Here is a 21,562-nt window from a genome sequence, read left to right on the forward strand (position 1 = left end):
CTTAGTGGGCTAGTGTGCCCCCTCCCCTTGGCCCATAAGCCCCCCCCCCCAACGCTTGTCGGGGCCTCCGAAACCCCTTTCGGACACGCTGGTCGTCACACGGTACCCTCGGAACAATTCCGGACTCCAATACCCTTCATCCAATATATCAATCTTCACCTCCGGACCATTCCGGAGTTCCTCGTCACGTCGGGATCTCATCCGGGACTCCGAACAACCTTTGGTAACCACATACTATTCTCATTACAACTCTAGTGTCACCGAACCTTAAGTGTGTAGACCCTACGGGTTCGGGAACCGTGCAGACATGACCAAGATACCTCTCCGGCCAATAACCAATAGCGGGATCTGGATACCCATATTGGCTCCCACATGTTCCACGATGATCTCATCGGATGAACCATGATGTCGGGGATTCAATCAATCCCGTATACAATTCCCTTTGTCCATCGGTATGTTACTTGCCCGAGATTTGATCGCCGGTATCCCTATACCTTGTTCAATCTCGTTACCGGCAAGTCTCTTTACTCGTTTCATAACGCATGATCCCGTGGCTAACTCCTTAGTCACATTGAGCTCATTATGATGATGCATTACCGAGTGGGACCCAGAGATACCTCTCCGTCATACGGAGTGAAAAATCCCAGTCTCGATTCATGCTAACCCAACAGACACTTTCGGAGATACATGTAGTGCACCTTTATAGCCACTCAGTGACGTTTGATACACCTAAAGCATTCCTACGGTATCCGGGAGTTGCACAATCTCATGGTCTAAGGAAATGATACTTGACATTAGAAAAGCTCTAGCAAACGAACTACGCGATCTTGTGCTATGCTTAGGATTGGGTCTTATCCATCACATCATTCTCCTAATGATGTGATCCCGTTATCAACGACATCCAATGTCCATGGTCAGGAAATCACAACCATCTATTGATCAACAAGCTAGTCAACTAGAGTCTCACTAGGGACATGTTGTGGTCTATGTATTCACACATGTATTACGGTTTCCGGTTAATACAATTATAGATGAACAATAGACAATTATCATGAACAAGGAAATATAATAATAACCACTTTATTATTGCCTCTAGGGCATATTTCCAACAGGACTAGCACGCCTACTAAGTCTTACACACCTATCACAACAAGGTTGTTGAAACTATAGATGTGCGGTTCAATGAAACTAACGGCTCGCAAAGAGAGCACATGCCTCCTGTGCTAGATGAAATGCCTCATGAGGAATCCATAAAGTTAATAGGCATTGGTGAAATAACACCTACTGAAGAAATAGCTGATGATGAAGTGGTCATTCGTCGCTGTGAAGAAATTCCTAAACTTGAAGAAATGATGCTGAGGAAAATGCTCAACAACAAACAAGGCACTCGACAAGTACATCCTCGAAAAGCAAATGAATTGCAAATTGATAAAACCAACCTTTTGGTGCCCAATAAGTATTTTTTGGTGCCCTATTATAGGGCTTTTGTTGGAGATGATTTAAAGTACTCCTTCCGTTCCAAAATATAGTGCGCTCGCGCTTCCCGAGGTTTAACTTGACCATAAATTTAACTAACAAGACCGACTGCGGCGGGAGCAAAAATTATACGATTGAAAACTTCTTTTGAATACGAATTCATTGGTAGAACTTTTGCTCCCACCGCAGTCGGTCTTGTTTGTTAAATTTATGGTCAAAGTTGAAGCATGGAAACCGAGGACTCACTATATTTTGAAACGAAGGGAGTAGTTACTCCCTCCTTTCTGATTTATAGGGCTGAACTCTAAAATCTCACCAACATAGGTAGATGATGACTGGTGGAATAATTTTTGTAGTATGCAAAATTACTTAATTAATGCGCTCGTTTTTCTCAAACAATTGTGTTTACCAATGCATTAATTGCAATGCATGCATGTGTGACCAATAAATAACTAAGAACTTTTACATGCATTAATGAGTTTTCTTTTAATCTTCACATGCAATGATTTAATGTACCTCGATATTTAAGCGTGTGATGGGATACAATACAAATGAGACTTATAAAACAAGAAAACGAAAGTAAGTAGGGTCCCGCAAAATAAACATGAAGTAGGGCCAACAACAAATCATCTGACCGACATTTTAGTTGCATCTCATTAAAAACTGCACAAACATGAAGTACGGGCTTTGATTTGTTCGCGGCGCGGAGAAGAATGAAAATGGGGATAAGAGGAGATAGAACGAGCAGGGTCGAGAAAAAAAATCTGAAGGCCCTGCATGGCCCCACAGAACTCGTGGCATACATGGGAGCGTTCGGCGAAGCATGAGATCGGTCGGCCGATCCAGATTCCCATATAATCGGAGGTCGTTCGGAATCAAACTAGAGTAAAGTTGGCCGATCGAGATTTTGGCCCAGCCTAGAATAATCTTGCAGAGCTGAAAATCTGGCATGTAAATGGCAAATAAGCAGCGTCCACAAGTCCCATTTAGTTACCTCTAGCAAGCTCCATAGTTTACTTTCCCAAAAAAAAAATTATTTAACTTTTAGATCATTAGTTGGTTTAAACGGGACCCAGTTTACATCCCTACTGAAAATGATCCTCTGCCAAGGCAAGGTCTTTGGTACCTACTGAATGTTCACCAGCAAAAAAAAAAGAACATCTGAATAGTTTACAACAGCCTTTTCAACCAGGAAGGCAGCCATGTATGCTTTTAGAAAACATAGGGAAAAAGAAGGAACAAGTCACTCTGTACAACATTTGGATCAGATATATATTTGTTTATGTTTATCTAACATTGGTCGTCGTGTCTCCTGCAGCTATACATCTCAGCGCCTTCATGGTTTTTACAATTAATGAACAAGTCATTTACAGTGAAATGGTGTGTGGGTCATGTTCAGCAAATGTGGGCCCTGTCCTGCCTCAAAATTAGTTTCCTTCTCAGTTAGTCTTCTAATTTACAGACTCATGGTCATGGGTTCGCTCGCATCTATCGTCTCACCTTCCTATATGATTCTTCTTCTAACTGAGAAATAATCTGAAACAGATGGATGACAATAAATTGCCAGATGACCGAACCTGGACGAATCATTACAAGATGAAAAAAGAAGTATCCTCTACCTTCGAATATTGTCTCAGGAGAGAAGAACCATGCTAGTCCAAGGACACATCACTCAGGAGAATCCTATGCAGCTCCAGCACATCAGATTGGTTGACGCTTCGACAGGCGTAGTGGCAAATAGTCTGGCTGCTGCACAGAACAAGAAAGATCCAATGCTTCACTATTGAGCAGTACGACAAGAACCTCAGTATCCATTTGTGATTTACAGAAACTGAATGTAAATAGAAGTAAACACATCTATATGTTTGGTAACAGATTTAAACCTTAAAACAAATGCATTCTTTTACATTCTCCGTTAGTTTCAAAGTGTCATGTCAGCTACTTCTACTTATTGTACAAGTTTAAAACAAACGAAATCTTACTGTATAATGCAAAGGCACAACTTGGCATCATTGTGATGTGCTTGTGGGACCAGTTTTTTTTTTTGTTGTTGAGCAGATGATTGATATGGTGCCTCAAAAGGCACCAGTGTCAATTGAGTCTAAATCATTTTCTCCAAGAAAAAAAATTAAGCCTGGATCTGCTTAGTGAGGGGATCTTATTAAGTCTCGACATTTAGAAAAAATGTCAATGATGATCTCACAGATGATAGAAGCATACAAACACTCTCAACAAAATTACCAGCACATAAATCTCACTGAGCTACATACCGTACAATCAGTAGTCTACCACACTTGATTCTTGTCAGAACCTGCAGAAGATATTAAAAGGTAAATAGACAAATAAGAATCGAAGATAAGATCAATGCTGTGATGATCATGTTTGGTCAGTCAACCGAGAGAATCAGAGACTTACTGAATATGCTTGACTTTGGTGGAAGCCAATTCCCTGATTTCTTTGATTTTGGCTCCTTCATGTGCCATATTTTCTGTGGTTTTTCACTTCTAACTGACTGTCTGCTGGATTCTCCCACCAAACTTACTTTCTTTTGTATCTTTTCATGATATATGGCTGGCGGAGAAAGTTTCAACGGGGGTACAGTCTCAATATGAAAAGACTTCTGACCTTTCTGGAGATTGTTCAGTATTTCAAACTGCAAAAGGAAATATCATGGCAAAAAACTTTAGCAAGTAATACTATAGAAGTACAGAGTATAGGGCCAGATCCATTTTATCACCATTGAGAAACTAGAAATTAACTTAGATTTTTTATTAACAAAATTTAAAGTATTAGAGTGGACACTAAATTCTATATCACTGACCAAAGCATAACCAAGTACACAGCTGATATAAGATCTAACACAGATAACTAAAACAGGGATGTAATATTATAATCATTACAAGAGAGATATCACAAGTTATAACTGGACCAGGGCTTCCAAATATCACAAGTCAAGTTTTTGGAAAGCGCCTGGTAATAATAGAGAAATTTATTATACTAGCAGAAAAGAAATATCTCAAGATATTCCTACCCGTGACATCTGGTGAAGCCCACGAGATCTCTCAACATGATCTGTCTCGTGATTATGATGGACGCCATATGGTACTTCATGTTCAACCACGGGATACTTGGATAGCCCATTCTCAGCTATTATAGGTGATTTGTTCCGGGCTTGTGTGTCACTCATTGAGAGACAAACTGGACATCCATCTTTAAAATCCTTATTGGATGATTTGCTTTGTTCAGACTCACAGTGAAGATGTGTTGCATGTCCACAACTGAATACTCGAACTGCTGAAATAGCACCTTCTTTAGAAAGTGAGCAGTTGCATACACAACAGACAAAAGTCTGTGGAGCAAATCCATGACAAACCCCTCTCTTTAATAAGCTCAAGGTATAGAACGAATCATCCTCGATAACTGACTTAGCTGTTTCCTGCAAGCAGGTGCGCAAGGTATCAGAGGCGCTATAATTTTTACTACTGGATAAAATACAGAAGAAAATAACCAAAGAAGGTGATGAACTCGTTTCACCATAGTTAACTTAACTGGTCTTCCATATAGAATAGGAACTATTGCAAGAAAATACTGAAGAAACAACATTTAATTGAACAAATTAAAAAATTAGTTCAAGATATCATTGCCTTGACACTAGTTAGATCAGTAGGAATATGTTAATTGATCCATAAAGTGTATAAGCACTTTACGGCACTTGGTTCATGAATTTAGCTAAAAAATGTAATATTAAAAGCCTTGGGTTATTTTCAATCACTTTAAGCACTGAAGCTTCAGGACAAGGGATACAAATCAACTTGACATAATGTAACAACTCTGCTCTATTGCAATGGAGTATGTAATTTGTTATGTCAAAGATAATGGCCTATTGCCCAGTGATTGGTGTTTTGCAAAGCATCAAACGCCATGCATGTTATACTTACTAAGTAAACGGCAAAGGAAGGAAAATCAGTATGTGTGTACCAGTATTCTTTTTTCGTAGAGATACATAGACAACATTCTATGTATGACAAGTTTAAAATCACCAAACTCTTGACTTCCATTGTCAGATAATAGCTTTGCCATAATTGCTGGCAGGGGTATATACCCAGCCATTGCCTCAATTATTTCTCCAACAAATTGTGAGAAAACTCTCCGCAGAGTATTCAAACACCTTTGATAAGCTGAATTCACCATTTTTTGTGAGAATCCTTTGCCTGCTGGATGTCCATTTGTTGTTTCACCACCCACGGACCAACAACCTTTTTCATTTACAACCTTGCTTCCATACAACTTTTTCAGTGGATCTGAGAAACTGCACCAACAACATAATGGCATTAGCAGAAATTGAATCTACCAGCACGATAGAGGGATATTCTGATATGATGGCCCCTCAACAAACTAAAAGTGCAACAATACTTTACACTGCTTGACAGATATCTATCAGTATTTAATAATAAGCCTTGCTTGAGATAATTGAACAGTATTAGTTTCGGGAATGGCATAAGATCAGCAGTCAGTATTTTAGGATCATATTCCTAGCAATCTGTACAACTATACAAGGTACAAGTAGGGTGTGATCCAAATGTTTTTAAGCATCCATGAGATCAGACTCACAAATTAAATTCTACCCCTGCAAATTACCTCAGAATTGCATCAGTTACAAGAGAGTGGAAAGTTAATCATCACTTAAGTGAGATTTAATTAATCCTATGTTATACTCTCACTTGTCCATGCGCAGCTCCTGTGGCAGTGCCCCAGGCCAATGACCAATAGAGATGATGCCTTAAGGTGGATATTTGGACAGTGCACATGCTAAATTACTAGTGAAAAGATAACCATATCACATGATTCACATCTGCCAAATAACATATCACTACTAACAAAAACCAGCAACGACTATCAAATTTCTAGTTATAGATCCAAATAATAGGACAAAATGCCAATACATTGCAGTGAGAAATGTTTTTAAAAGAAAGTATTTATGTATATAACTATATATTGGCACAACTTACGAGTCAACAAGTTGAAACCAAAGTAACTGAGACTCCTCTGGATCTAAACGCTGTGAATTCCTTTGGCACAATCCAATGGAGGAACGTAACACATCAAGCACAGGACGAGCCTGAATGAGAATATCAAATATGTTACCAACTATACAACAGAGGATACAAATATAGGTTAGTATTTCAATGGGCACAAGAAAAAGAACCTCGCTCATGTTTAGAACAATGTCTGGTTGCTCAATTTCAGAGATACTCTTAGACGATGTCCGAGAGAACACATTTTCCACTGAAGCGATAAACTGGTTAACTTTCTCATCTAGTCCAGCTAGAACAAGTTCCAACGCGCTCGCAACATCACCAACCCTCTCTTGCAGAAATGCAGCAGCATCTGTAACTCCATAATCTAGACAAAGGAGCAAACACCTCTCCAATCTGTAGCTATCGAAAGTCTCCAGAAACTTCAGAACTGACCTTGGTTCATACTGACACAGAAGCTGCGCAAGAAGGCGTATTTGATTAACAAAAAAAGGATGATGATCTGGCAAAGCATGTGCTGCCACTAAAAAAACTTCAACCTAACAAATTGCATCAGTAAGATCAACTTTGCACCTCTTCAGAAAAGTGGCAAAATTTGTACCATTCACCGTAACAAAATGAAGAAATAGCAATTGACATATTGGTTTGACAACAACAGCTTCAAATATAATATTGGAGTCTAAAGCTCCAAAAAACTAAAGTGCAATACTGCCCACAAATATGTTCTCGAGGAATCCTCTGGTTTTTCCAACCATGATATCTCACCAGGACTCAATCATTGTAACCAAACAATCAACTCTAGACCTGAAGTACAAACTGCGCCCAAGTTCAGCCAAATACAACTACAAGGATGCAATGATACCATCAGACTTCGAAGTCCATGTGAAGTACCTGATGGCCGTACCTTAGTTGCAAGGAAATTTTTGCTTCTTGGTTTCATGTCATGATATTGACTTAGTGTTCAACCAACTGCTGATAGTTTGTTCAGATTAGAACATTTTGTGCAGTATAATGGCCAAGGTTCAAAATAGTGCTGATTCAACACTGGCGCTCCTCGAAGGTCGCCGAAGACCACTGCCTAGAGGTGAACTATAACCAGGCTCCGGCTAGTGAGTAGGCAATGTTTAACATCGCCTTTTGGAACATTAATAATGGTTAACATTAAGCAACTTTGGAATATTGCTTGATATGTCTAACAAGGGAGTGCTACTAACACCAAAGCCTGTAAAAAGCAGCTATGTCTGTGTTGTATTTGCAAAGCACATACTGCTCAATGATTCAATATAACGGTTATGGCAAATCACTGCACTACCAGTTGCCCATAGATTGTTCTCCCAGTACAACTTTTGTGACAATATAGTGGTGAAAGGCTCTACTAAAGTCTACACTGATGGCTTAAGGCTCCAACCAAAGGTATTTCATTATGGTCAAAAAGCTCCATTTCGAATATACTGATGTTAAAAATCTGTCAAAAAACGTACCTCCAGATAGAGTTCAACTAACTTATCAGTCATAGAAATAGGATTGCGGTCAAACAACTTTGGGAGATTTGATAATCTCTGGAGATAATCTTCGAGTTCGCCAGAGTACAGACTTTCAACAATTTCATAGTTTATGGCAGTAAGTTCACTGAAGTCAAGTTTTCCTGACAAGTGTACTTCGATTGCAGTTTTCAAGAAAAGAAAGAGGCTGCGGTGATCAGAATGAAGCTCTGCCAATATTTGCTGGATCTCATCGTGAAAATGATCAATGACCAAGACAAATGCACACTCCCTAAGAAAATGAAAGAATAGGAGAGAAATTGAGCACATTCGGTAGAAAGACAAGCCAGCAAGTGAAAGTTTAAAGGGGAAGAATATTACTAGTTAAAACATTAATTAACAAGCTCACCTGCTTAGGTTGACTAGCTCAGCAAAACGAGATATTACTGTGGAACGAAACGACAAAGCTTCATCACTTGCCAATTGAAGTAACTTTTTGTTGATGAAGATAAATGCATGGTATGGTTCCATTGTATCCTTCATGTAACTATCTAAAGCAGCCAAATTTTGATTTCTGGCTGTATATATCATGCCACAGGCCTGTATAGTAACAATACATTTACAGTCATAGGCTGAAAGATATTTTTGAGCAGCAGGGCTATATTATAGAGGTGAACTTTCCAAAGGTAGTAGTGACAAACCTGATGAAAATGGGCATCTAAACAAAGATTCAACACATAATCAGAATTCCAGTCAGTTTGAGAAACCACGTTGAAGAGCTGAAGAACTTCTTTCTGAGGTGGCATCTTTTTATCATCATATGATGTAGTGGATGACGTGAGGTATTTAAGAATGTGCTTGAGAACTCTTTGAGATGCATTTGCCCTTTTATGGGAAACAAAAAAGGACACGAATTCAATGATATGACCGAAGTCACTCACTGAAGGCCAAAGTTCCGATTCTTCTGACTCAGCAGTACCCACAACAACGGAATGGATCGCCTCATTTTCTAAACCAGCAATACGGATGATGGTGTCAACTACACTTTGTAACAAAATATTTTGACTATCTGGGCTTTCAATATCAGTATCTTCTTCATCCTTAGATACAGATGAATCAAGAGTACTAGAAGTAGGTTCCAAATTCTCTTGTGCAAAAGCACACTTGACAACTTCCAAAGTAGCTTCCGTATCCATCCATAGTAGATAGCATATGTTTGGGCATTTTCCAGAAGAAGAACTAAAACCCTTAAATACTTCAGAAGTGAGCATTTTAGAGTCCTCGAGCATGAATTGCAGAAGTTCTTTTCTCACTGCATGAAGCTGAGCTCGGGGAATTATTCCATGCCCTGCAAAAATAGATCATGTGATAACATATCATGGAGTTGAATTATCTTATAAGAGGATCCTACATAGCATTAGCATGTCATATGTATTCCTAGTTCAGAACATAATCCTGTTGGAAGTATGCAGATGTTCCCGAGAAGATGACACAACACCCGCACCTTATAGTAAAATCTAAACTTTCCAATTTTAGAAAATCACAATTGAAGGACATAGTTTTACTAACACATTTTACAATCTACCAGATTCAAGGCCCACCAAAAGCCCAACAGCACAGGAAAAACAGTCTAAGGTCAACATTAAACTAGCATAGAATTTATGAAATAGTAAAAAACATGCCGTGAATGGCTTCCATTACTAACCTGGAGGAAATGCTAGGCCCTGGAAGCAATACTTCAGATAAACAAGCATTCTGTAGCTGTTAAAGTGAAAATATGGTAAGATACTGGCCTTCCACATAGCACTAGTATTATATTCTAAAAGAAACACCAATTGCATATACAAAACTAGGCCGCTAGCAGTATCAAACAAAATCAAGCAAGTCTAACCAAGCACTTTGAAAGCATGGGATGTTTTTTGCTTAGTATCAACATTTTTGTTCACACTCATGCATGTCATAGAGAAATCTCAGGGGAAACACAAAGATGCATTTCAAATGAAGATTCATGTAAATTGCAAATGATAAAGATTCATGTAAATTGCAATGATAACCAAGAAACTAATGCTAAGAAAATTATCAAATTCTGATTAATCAATTTACCAGAACATGTAAATTGCAATGATAAAGATTCATGTAAATTGCAATGATAACCAAGTAACTAATGCTAAGAAAATTATCAAATTCTGATTAATCAATTTACCAGAACATGTAGATTGCAATGATAAAGATTCATGTAAATTGCAATGATAACCAAGTAACTAATGCTAAGAAAATTATCAAATTCTGATTGATCAATTTACCAGAACATGTAAATTGCAATGATAAAGATTCATGTAAATTGCAATGATAACCAAGTAACTAATGCTAAGAAAATTATCAAATTCTGATTGATCAATTTACCAGAACAGATATTCAATCAGGAACTTCAGAATAACACAAGTATGCTCAAATCACATATCAATAACTTGAACATAATGTGTAATATTATCTCATCTATACGAGCAAGGTGATTGATTATGAGCGAGTTTAATACAACTCTTACTGGCAAGAGTATGACATACCAAGTAGAAGTAGCATCTTTTCGAGTAGCATTCTGGATGACAGATAGAAGTTCCTCTAGAGGTGTACGGAAATCATTCAACCCTTGGTTAAATAAATAAATTAGAGCACCATATAACCCATGCTCACGACACAGTCTGACTACCTGCATACGGAACAAGTAGAACAATGTCATGTGGATGCATAATCGTACAACACATTAGTCCAAACTACAAAAACGGTACCAGAAGATACTGAGAAGGGTTTTTTCTTGGTCAATGAATGTAAACAATGACAATGAAACATGTCTGATAAAGGTCTACAAATGTACCTCTTACACTACTTGGATGCAACTTTTATGTATACCTGATTAAAATCCAGTGATGAAATATCCATATGAAGAATGCATTGTTCGACTCGCTGCAACCATCCTTTGCCACTATAATGCTCCACCAGAGCTTGCATGATCTACAAATCAAATTGGCATAAATGTATAATCATTTGCAAATTCATGTGCTAACACTAGAAAATCCTCGGTGGCACTCACCTCAGGGGGTAAAGAACCCAGCATATCTTTCAATATATATGGCTCTAGTACCTCCAGAAATATACCTGTTATTTATGTCATGTCAGCCTTTTCAAGTTATAGCAGTAATTTAATAACAGAAACTTGTGCGTGCACAACCTTATCAGCGACATACGCAAAACATTTCTTATACTATACAGCATGAAAATTAATATAATCCTCCAGAATATTCCTTTAAAGACTGGAATCTTCAAAAGTGCAAATAAAATTATTCCAAATTAAATGGAGTCAAAGCAATAAAATTAGGAAAAAAATGCCTGGCTATGCAACTAGAGCCCATTAAAGCATCCATCAAAAGAGATTTACAGAATGCCTGCAACTTAGAACGGAAGCAGGAAAGTATCTTCCTTTGCGTTCTTGTAGAGAAAAAAATAGGAGGACCACAGGATGTATCAACAAATGATCTAAAGAAAGATGTATTAAACACGGAAGGGAGGATAGCATCAACTTCAAGCATGAACAGAATAAACATCAGAGTTAAGCAAAATAAGAAGGTTGCTAGTTCTTATGAGTTAATTAGAACAAGCCTACCTCCACTTTGGGCAGCAACAAACTTAGAGAAGACTGTATCAAACAAGATGTCATTCCGTCCAATGTGAACACAAAACTCGACTGCAACCCCTCCTACACGAGCATATTGTTCTTCTCTCTGTGTCAGCAGGGATCTATCGGCGTCTATCAGGCCATCTGCTGCTCCCCCCTTTCCAGTATGATTTGACAATGCAATTGAAATATATTCAAAGACATAACCTATATATGATAGCAGCAACTCTACTAAATACGGCATTATGGCTCCCCTTATAGAATCAACTGTTCTCGGAAGATCAACAACACCCTGTGTGTGACCGTCATAAAGCTTCATTGCCATGTCCAGTGCACCCATCCAATCACCAGCCATCTTTAGTGCTTCAATCCGCTCTTTCCATGGAAGAAGCCGCGAAACTGTAAGAAAGCTTGGGCCAAGAATATATACTGTAGCACCTCTTACTGCTACTGAGTTGTTAAAATGCCTCTCAGGGTTGCCAAACCTGTTAGAAAAATGTGTATGGTACAGTATGCTGTCATCGAAGACAAAACCATCAAGAGTAAAGATAGTCCTGCGAAGCTCACTGCCATCTTTTGAGAACAAACAGAGCTGCCCTTTCAAGTTAAGGACAGCTAACATCTGAATGGAAAAAAAAAGTAATTTGATTTTACAACTGGGAAGAAGACATAGACTAAAAGAATAACCAAAAGGGGAGACTTTTGCATGCCTGATCATTTAACCAGGCAACGCCAACAGCGGCACTATCAAGCTTCCAGTCCTTATGTCTGATCATCTTTGATTTAACAAATTTTGCAACTTGTACTTGACGGTCCCATGCAAGCGCAAGCCAAGATACTCGCTCTTCATCTATAGTGTTGTCAATTTTTAGCCCAACAAACTAAAATTTACCAATATAAGGAACTACCAATCATTGCCAATGTCTAAGGAGGTCTAATCTTACCAATTGGCGACGAATCAGTGGAGGACGATGTGTATTTCCATGCAGCATAAGCAATTGACCCTTCGCGTGCTCCTTCTGGTCTAGAAAAGGTCTCAATATGTTCAACATGGTCAATGTTGGTACGGAGTCTAACCTAACAGGAGAAACACATAACATCGTAAATCAGTAAAAGAGTCACGGTAATTGTGAGTTCACAAGATAACAGATAGTGAAAAAATTATAAAATGTTTCCATTATTAAATATATCATCCGTACCACAAGAGCATGTTGATGCATAATGAACATGACTGTAACACCATCCTCCAATGGAGAAGAGCCTTCATTGAAAAACTTCCATCCAGAATCTACTCCAACTACACCACCCATCATGCTCCCAAGACCACCACTGGAGGAAGTTGGTAGGTTGACCTGCGTAGATGAGTTGCCAGAACCAAAGGATTCATCCGCTAGAAGAGGACAGGCTGAGAGCACGATTCCAGTGTTTCCATCAAAAAGGCGCTGGCAAAGTGTAGCTATGTTTTGTCAGAGCAGTCATATATTTAAAAGGGGATCAAGCGGGTTAATATGTGTACAATGGAAAGAATGATGTCACCTGAGTTCCCTTAACAGTCAAGCGATTAATGACAGGGATAATAGAGAATGTGTGCAGAAGAACAAGCCCTTTTGAATCACCAGTGATGGCTTTAGATTGGCGGATAAAACAAACATGCACTACAGCTCCTGTATGTTCACCATATATGACTTTTGCTGCAGTAGCCTTCTGTACATCCCAAATTGTCATATGACCATCACCATATCCTACTAGCAGAAGATCCCCTTGCGGGTTAAAGCACATGGCAGTCACTGGTGATTGGGTTTTCTCACCTTGGTTCCAAAAGAACAGCATCTGAAATAATAAAAGCAATCTTTACAGACCGAAAAATCAAAGTGACATACAATTCCCAGGACATCAGAACCACTAATCTACAACAACTGTTCTCATTTCAAATCATAACCAGCATTACGGTTTTATTATTTTCCACATTTGAGTTCGTCCAACAAGATTTTTGAATAGCAAATGGCTACAGGCTTATAAGATTAATAGCTATATGTGCAGTCATTGAATTATTATATGACTGACAAACACATGAAATGTGCAGTACACCCCAATCCAGGAGATTACTTTTCAAGTTCATGTACTATCTTGGAAAAATATTAATTTTCAGCGAGCAAGCAAGAGAAGAGAACACAAGGGTCAATTGTGCAGAGATTAACTGGTGAACTGTGGAACAAGAAGTTAAAAGTGCCTTGATGATTTGGGCGAGCTAAACATTAAAAAAAACAGTTTCTTCCAGTTCCTTGTTCGTAAAAGAACATAGAGATGTATCATAATCATCTGAAACATCTGGATGCATCTAATTATTCCTACCATTTATGTATGGCATGGCAATCAATGTCATACAATCAATCAGCTTTTTAAATAGAAATTATGGCAAATCAACCAAAGTTGGCATGATTAGATTCTGGCACAAAGGAATAGTTGCTTTAAATGTATGGATATTTGAGTACGGAGCCATCTAATAAAAATACCAAGGTAACCCTTGTCTTCTTTTGTTGCCATGAACTGCTAAAGACTATAAGTGGGCCCCACTATGAAGGATGTGGTACTGTTTGGCCTATTTTCCACAGCCTTGCCTTAGTGAACTTTGGACATAAGTATGAGAACAGGGAATAGGCCTCACAAAAAACTTGGTGTGCACATAAACCCCACATGGTCAACTTCTGGCAACACCATAAAACACACAGATCTGACAGGGTGATGCATAGTCCTGCTGACAATCCCAATGTACAGCAACAGATGAGTATTTTTTATATTCTGTGCTGCATGTAGTGTTTTCTTCTTTGTTCCCTATTAAACAACCAGATGGATTACCGAAAATAACAAAGCTCCACTGTGCAGATTTATTCCAATGTGTTACTGCCACTGATGCATAGCATAGCAGCAACTGGAATTTCGGTCATGTTAATAGGGCTCAGATGACAAATGAGCCACTTGAGCAGATTCCTTGTGGGGACCTTAGTTTCTGCTCCAAATCTAAGATTCTGTATGATTTTGAAATTCTACCTAAATGCCATGTTTGCATGTCAAGTTCAATATCATTATTTGCAACACACTGAATCTGGATTGAGTTCATTATACAAGATGTAAGTGCAACCCTGATCACAAGACTTATTTCAGAATGATGGTACACAAATACAATGTATGGTCATCCCAGTAAAATTGGTATGACCACATCTTTTTTCCTCTCAAATTTCTCTTCAAGTCAAGGAAGGTGTGAAGTCCGGCAAACCGTAACACCAAGTGATGCCTAAAACTCTTGCAAAATTGTGACCCCAAGTAGTGTCTACGACTCAGTGTTATCTAATGAATCATCTTCAAGTCTATACCACATAATACTGAAACATCTTGAAGTCCAACATGTGAAGCATGCCACTAAACCATATAGTGTATTGACCAAAACAAGCAATATGCACGCCAGCACCAAGGAGGCAATGACTAACCTTTGCATCTGTATCATCAGCTTGATGGATGGAGTATTTGCTTGGGACGATGATAACAGATCCAGTGGACATGCCCATGGCAATATAGCTCCTATGTACTGCTAAGACCTGGGGAGAGCCATGGTCCTGTCTAAAAGACGGAGATGACATGGCACGAGTTATTGGGTTGTCCACCTCAATCTGCATGTAACCAATAGCTGGTTGCCCCTTCCCAATCCCCTCCAGGTGCATGGGTTGCGCTGCTGCTCCCTCCTCCCAGTGCTGCCCAAATGAGGCCTGTCTCTTCTCAAGCTCCTCAGCCCGCTCCAATGGTTTCATCGGTACCTTCGGCCTTCTCTCCGCATTTTTTTCAGCCATCCTGCTGATCTCCAACCTCTCTTCAATCACCTTATCAATGATGCTCTCAGATTCCAGTTGCTCTTCCAAATCAGTGCCAGAAAGTTCAACTTCCAGACCATCATCGGTCTTTTCCTCGGAAACTGACCCATCTTGATCCACAATCTCACCAGCTTCCGCTAAATTTCCGTCACTAAGTTGCTCATCACTATTTTCTTCATCAACAAGCCCAATTTGACTCCCAGCTTGATATGTTTCTGCCAAATTCTCGCCCCCAAGTTGCTCCTGCTCATTGACATTATCCACAGCAACAGAATCGACATCGCCTAGGTCCACCAATTCGGAGGGCTCGGAATTCTCTTCAGTCCCCACTTCCCCGTGCTTGTCCTCTTCCAATTCTTCATCCCCACTCCCACCGACAGCTTCCTCGGTCACCCTAGCAACCACTTCCTCACTGACCTTCTCAGCTACTTCCTCTGCTTCGAGATTTCCAGTGGAAAGGATCCCCTCGGAGGCTTCGGAGCCGGAGCCCTCGTCGAGGAGCTTATCGATGGGCGCGGAGGCGGTGCGCCGCGACTTAATTGCAGCGGCGTGCGGGGTGAGAACGGCGCGGGACGCGGCTGCCGCCGCGGCCAGGGCGGCGCCGGGCTTGGGGCTGGGGCGGACACCCCGGAAGAGCGAGGGGAGCGGCCTCGCCGAGGAGGTGGACGAGGAAGCAGCGTTGCTCGAGAAGGTTCTCGAGACGAGGGAGGAGAGCGTCGTCGACGGCGATGCGGATGTGGATCTCCCGGGCGAAGCGGAAGGCGATGGCAGAGGAGATGGGGGAGAAGGTTTAGGGGGCGGCGGTGGGGCTTTGATACTGGTTAGGGGTTTGAGGTTGGTGGCGGGCGTACGGGTTGGCTCGTCGTCTCCTTCGGAGTCGGAGGAGGAGAGGAGGAGCAGCAGGTCGTCGACGGCGCGGCGGTGATCGGCGTCGGCGTCGGAGGCTGAGGAGGAGGCGGGAGAATACGGGAGGAAGGCGTCGAGGTCGAGCTCCTGAGCCGGTGGCCGCGGCGGTGGCTGGGTTGCCATCGCCGGCGACGACGACGGCATGAAGGAGATGGTCGCCGTCTCGCCGAGGTGCGGTGGTGCGGAGCTTGGGAGTTGGGATGCTTTCGGTTCCGATGTTGCTTCGGTTGTATCAGAGACTCAGAGTCCGTCAGGTGCCAAGTAGGCCTGCACGGGCCGAGACCATACGCACTGCGCGGGCTCGAAAGGCTCGTGTCCTAAGCCCAGATCACATATCCTCAAAAGAAAAAGAGAAATGCTATCCGGAATCGTAACGCGTCATCCACCATTGGATGAGAGCGTGAATCTTAAAGCAGGGGATTGTTGCCACGCCAGGGAAAAAAACGTTCGCTGAGAATGGCTTATCCACGAACAAGATGACGGCATACATCTCATCTCATCTCTGTGTCAAATCCGAGAAAACTCCACATTTCAATCCCGAATTAACCAGTCGGTTTGATTTATCACCCTCATCTTCGAAACCGGGCGAAGTGCACCCTCAAGTTACCACATAGTTCAAAAAATAATCTTTGACTCAGTTTTGGGTTGGTTAACTAGTGTTGAGTTGGCTACCTAGTCAGTTTTTCTAGCATGTTTGTTGAGTTGGCTACCTAGTCAGCTTTTTACTCGGTCAAAACCAGTTGACCAGCTCAGAATAAAGTCAAGGGTTATTTTTTGAACGTTGTGCCAATTTGATGGTGCAATTCGACCGATTTCAAAGATAAGGGTTATAAAATCGAAGGCTAGTTGAGGGTTGAAACGTGGATTTTTCTCGTCAAATCCCTACCCCATTTACTCGTTGCGCCGCCGCCGAGGGAGAGCTGCTCGTCTTCATCCTCCGCGCTTGATTTGGAGCTCGCCCCATTTCGCACATAGTGCGGTCCTAGTTGCCCAAACGCGCACCCTCTGGTTACCCGCATGCCCTTTTGTGCCTGCACGCCTAGTTTTTCCATTTCATCCTTTTAATACTATTTTTTTATTTCATGGAGAATTTTTTTTCAAAAAATACACATTTTTAAAAATATTCACAGATTATAAAAAATTCATGAGTTTGAAAACGGATCCTAATTTCAAAAAAATCACGAAATAAAAATGTTCATGAATTTGAAAAATATTCTGATTTTTGTTGAAAATATCCATGCTTCAGAAAATGGTGGTAAATTTAAAAACTTGTTCCCCAATTTCAATAATTGTTTGTCGATTCAAAAAATGTTCACAAAATCATAAAAGATTCGCATATTTGAAAAATTGCTCTTAAACTTCTGAAAAATCTCATGAACTAGAAAAATGTTCTCGGGTTTCAAAAAACTAGACAAAAAGGTGCGCTCTGCCCCGCCCAGCTATAACCATGTTCTCCATGTACATTTTATGTAGGTTTGGGTTATGCATTGTTGGTGATGGTGGATTTGAACATTTGTCTATGTTTATCCGAAAGATCCTATTCATGGCCTATGTGTCCCCTTAGGTTATGAATATTTTGTGATGGGGGCAAATCATGTTCTCCGCCTGACGCGGAAAATAATAGCCTAATCGCACATGCGAAGAATTCATGCGCATGACCGTACATTTCGGTGACTTTTCACATTAGCGCCACACACGCATAGTTTTCTTTTGGCTCTCTGCCATTTCTGCCAAATTTCTTTCAGTTTAATCTTTGTTTTCCATTTTGTAGTTTTATTTCCCACCTTTACAAAATACCTAAACATTTTTAATGTGTGGACATTTTTAAGCACATGCAAATTAGACATGTAACCAATATCCGTTTCTGAGCCCAGACTCATCAGTACCTATCAAGAAAAAATTCTCAAAAAATTCATAAAAAATCCAATATTTGCATAGTAGATAATTTGATGCGTGAGGTGCGCTCCCCATTTCAAATCATTTGGACATATGAGTCGCACTTAGCAAAAAAAAGAGTCCGAAATAGTACATGAAAAGAAAACTTTTTTACAGACCCCAAATTTGTTTTTTTTTTTGCCGAGAGCTACCCAGATGTCCAAATGATCTGAATTTTGGAGCGGACCTCATGGACCAAATTATCTACCGGAATTTTTTGAATTTTTCTACTATTTGTTTTAAATTTGTTCTTCAGCACGGGTGCAGATGAGCCTGGGCACCTAATCGCTGCTCTCGACATGTGAACATTTTAGAAATGCACGGTCATCTTTTGAACACATAACCATTTTAAAAAACACATGAACATTTTTAATCGCACGAACATCTTTAACACATTAATGTTTTTTTACATGAACATTTTCTAAAAGCACATGCATATTTTTTGTAAACATTCACATTTTAAAAACAAGATAAACAATCTTTTGAAGTATACACTTTACATTTCCTCTATAGCTCATGTGAGAAAAAAATGTATATACCTTTTTTGCAATTGTGATAAATGAAAGAAAAAAATGGAAGTAACCATGGGCGCATGTGGCCATATGTGCCCAACCCTTTCCTGTGCCCTATATTGTCTTATTGAAGCACTCGTGTATATAGAAGATCCTATTCGTCGCCTTTAGCGATGGGTTGCCCCCGAAACATCCACATGGGCGGCTCCCACTCAAAGAAAAATCTGAAGTTGCTGTGTCCGAAGAAAAATAAACCAATTGAAGAAAACCATGCTCCTAGCTATGAAAAACTTGGTTGACAAAATTGTGTACCTGGCTAGTAAAAGACTGTTGAAAACCGCATTACAACATAAAAAATATCTAACCAGTTTAAAAAGCCATGTTCCCAGCTCTTGGAAAACCTAGTTTAGATTTTTGAAATGCTCTTTGTTTTTTTAAATCATAGATTTAAAAAAGGTGTTCATGGATTTTAAAAGATGTTAATAAAGTAAAAATATAGTGAATTTATAAAGGTTTTAATGAATTTTGAACAATATCTAAAACTTTGAAAAATATGAATGAATCAGAAAAAACCATAAAAATCAAGGAATGCCAAAAAAAGAAAACCAGATAAAAAAGAGAAAAGAAACAGTCAAAAGAACCAAAGGAAACTGTGCCGCGAAAAAACATACAAAATTGATGGAAACCGTGCGCCACCCATTTTTTTCTATTGGAATGGAAGCTCGTGGGTTGGTCATTGATGAGACCGCACACAGCAGGCCCAAATGCAGCCAGCTCTACCACACAACCGGGGCCACATCCAGTGGTACATTGCGCAGAATCTGACATACATGATACACCACAGTAAGATGGCCCACTTGCCAGCCACTGCAAATCTGCAGATAGCCTGAGCGATGGCCTAGGTAGCCACGGTTAAACTTGTAGAGGATGTTCACGGATATGATTTTTTTTATCAATTTGCAAACTGTTACTGTATTTCAGTAAACATCAGAATTCAAAAATTGTTTGCAATTTTTGAAAACTTGTGCATGATTTTCAAAAATGTTCACAAACTTGAGAAAACATTCCTCCGCCGCCGCATCAATCTCCGCAAACTTGGCTTTTTTTATGGTGGTTGCTGATAAAGAAGCATGAAATAATAAATGAAAAGTATAACATAAATAATAAGAGAAAGATGAAGGGAAAAAGCAAATAATGCATAGCTGCCCCAGGAACCACCATGGCCAGGTCTCGTAGGGGGGAACTATGTAAGGCAAGAAACGAGAAAAAAGCGGAAAGGATCCTTCCAAACCAAAAGTAAAGCTAATAAGGGCATCTCGAATGTTGGCCTCCCAAACTAGACACCATATTCATCTGCGGATCGGTGGGGACCAGTCCATGGACACTGATGCGGAAGCCGCCATCAAACCCTGACCGCATACATTACAAATTAAAGTGAATTTTAACAAATTGGATGATTTCAATATAAACTAAACGAAAACATTTACATTTCAGACATATTTCGACAAAACAATATCGGATTAGCATAGGATATTCTAACCTAGTCTATTGCGGTCGAGGTGGAGCCCGTTTGCCATGACATGTCTTCCCCGTGTCCGACAGCAAGATCACTGGCCGGTCGTGAGCCCTAGAGCTAAATGCTTTAGCGGGAGGGGAAGAATAGCCTCCCCTCCGCAAAGACCGAATTAGTGGTTAGCTTTTAGGTGGGAGAAGACGGTCGCGGTGGCCTATGCCCCCGCGAAGAGGCAGGTTGTGTAACCTGGCAATATGGTGGTGGTGACCTTCTTGGGACCCAAGCGGCGGCGGCTTCCCATGGTCTTATTGGGAAAGGTTGCATGGAAAACAAAAAAAATCGTATGAAACATCCAAGATCTATTCTATGGAGATGCTAACAACGAGAGGGGGGGGGGTCTACATACCCTTGTGGCCTTGTAGACCAAAAGTGTTAACAATCTAGAGATCGTGGTTGGCGTAGTTGTACTCCCTTCGCGATCCAATCTGATCCAACGCTGAATGAATGACACCTCTGAGGTGTGATCCAACGCTGAATGAACGACACCTCTGAGGTGTGCACACCTACGACTCAGTGACGTCTCTGCCTTCTTGATGCAGCAAGGGAGGGTGGAGAGGTAGATGGGCTCTAGGCCATCATGATGGCATGGTGGTGGTGGTGGCAGCAGAACTGCAGCAGGGCTTCGCCAAGTGTTTGCACGGAGGAGATGGAAGGAGTTAGGGAGAGGCGGCGACCAAGGCTGTAAGGGATGCTGCCCCCTGCGCCTCCCCACCTTTATATATGCGTGGGGTAGGGGGGCTGGTGGCTTTCCCTCCAAGTCCCTAGGGTCGTTGGTCAACGGGGGGAAGGAAATCCCCTCCTTTCCTTCCCCACTAATCAATATCCCCCTTTCTAGAGATCTTGATCTTATCCCTTCCAGGTATGATCTTATTCCTTTTAGGGGGATCTTGGTGCGCCTAGAATAGGGGTGTGGGGCCTTGCCCAACTACCCATGTCCATGTGGGCCCCCCATGCATGTGGCCCATTTCGGAACCTTCTAGAACCTTCCCGGTACAATATCCAAAAATCCCAAACATTTTCTAGAACCCTAAATATGACTTCCCATATATAAATATTGACCTTCAAACCATTCTGCAGCTCCTCGTGATGTACTGGATCCCATACGGGACT

The 21,562-nt window shown here is 40.6% G+C and overlaps 1 protein-coding gene across 2 annotated transcripts; it reads right to left on the bottom strand.

Annotated features, from left to right (window-relative positions):
* Nucleotides 1-2,645: 2,645 nt before the first annotated feature.
* LOC119320242 (vacuolar protein sorting-associated protein 8 homolog) lies at nucleotides 2,646-16,647 on the bottom strand. 2 transcript variants are annotated; one of them, XM_037594372.1, is made up of 21 exons: nucleotides 15,149-16,647; nucleotides 13,200-13,493; nucleotides 12,863-13,105; nucleotides 12,608-12,740; nucleotides 12,374-12,513; nucleotides 11,652-12,285; nucleotides 11,082-11,146; nucleotides 10,901-11,002; nucleotides 10,558-10,700; nucleotides 9,699-9,754; nucleotides 8,695-9,341; nucleotides 8,403-8,593; nucleotides 7,994-8,285; nucleotides 6,683-6,970; nucleotides 6,486-6,595; nucleotides 5,455-5,785; nucleotides 4,508-4,912; nucleotides 3,892-4,129; nucleotides 3,747-3,787; nucleotides 3,096-3,222; nucleotides 2,646-3,012 (listed from the first exon to the last, which is right to left on the bottom strand). In XM_037594372.1, exons 1-19 carry the CDS (start codon nucleotides 16,574-16,576, stop codon nucleotides 3,762-3,764), a joined length of 5,766 nt encoding a protein of 1,921 aa, XP_037450269.1. In that variant the 5' UTR covers nucleotides 16,577-16,647; the 3' UTR covers nucleotides 2,646-3,012; nucleotides 3,096-3,222; nucleotides 3,747-3,761. The 2 variants fall into 2 exon arrangements, with proteins under 2 accessions (XP_037450269.1, XP_037450268.1); XM_037594371.1 differs by having other exon boundaries at nucleotides 3,096-3,225.
* Between the last annotated feature and the right edge of the window lie 4,915 nt (nucleotides 16,648-21,562).

This window comes from Triticum dicoccoides, chromosome 6B, assembly GCF_002162155.2.
Source record: "Triticum dicoccoides isolate Atlit2015 ecotype Zavitan chromosome 6B, WEW_v2.0, whole genome shotgun sequence".
Lineage (NCBI taxonomy): Eukaryota > Viridiplantae > Streptophyta > Magnoliopsida > Poales > Poaceae > Triticum > Triticum dicoccoides.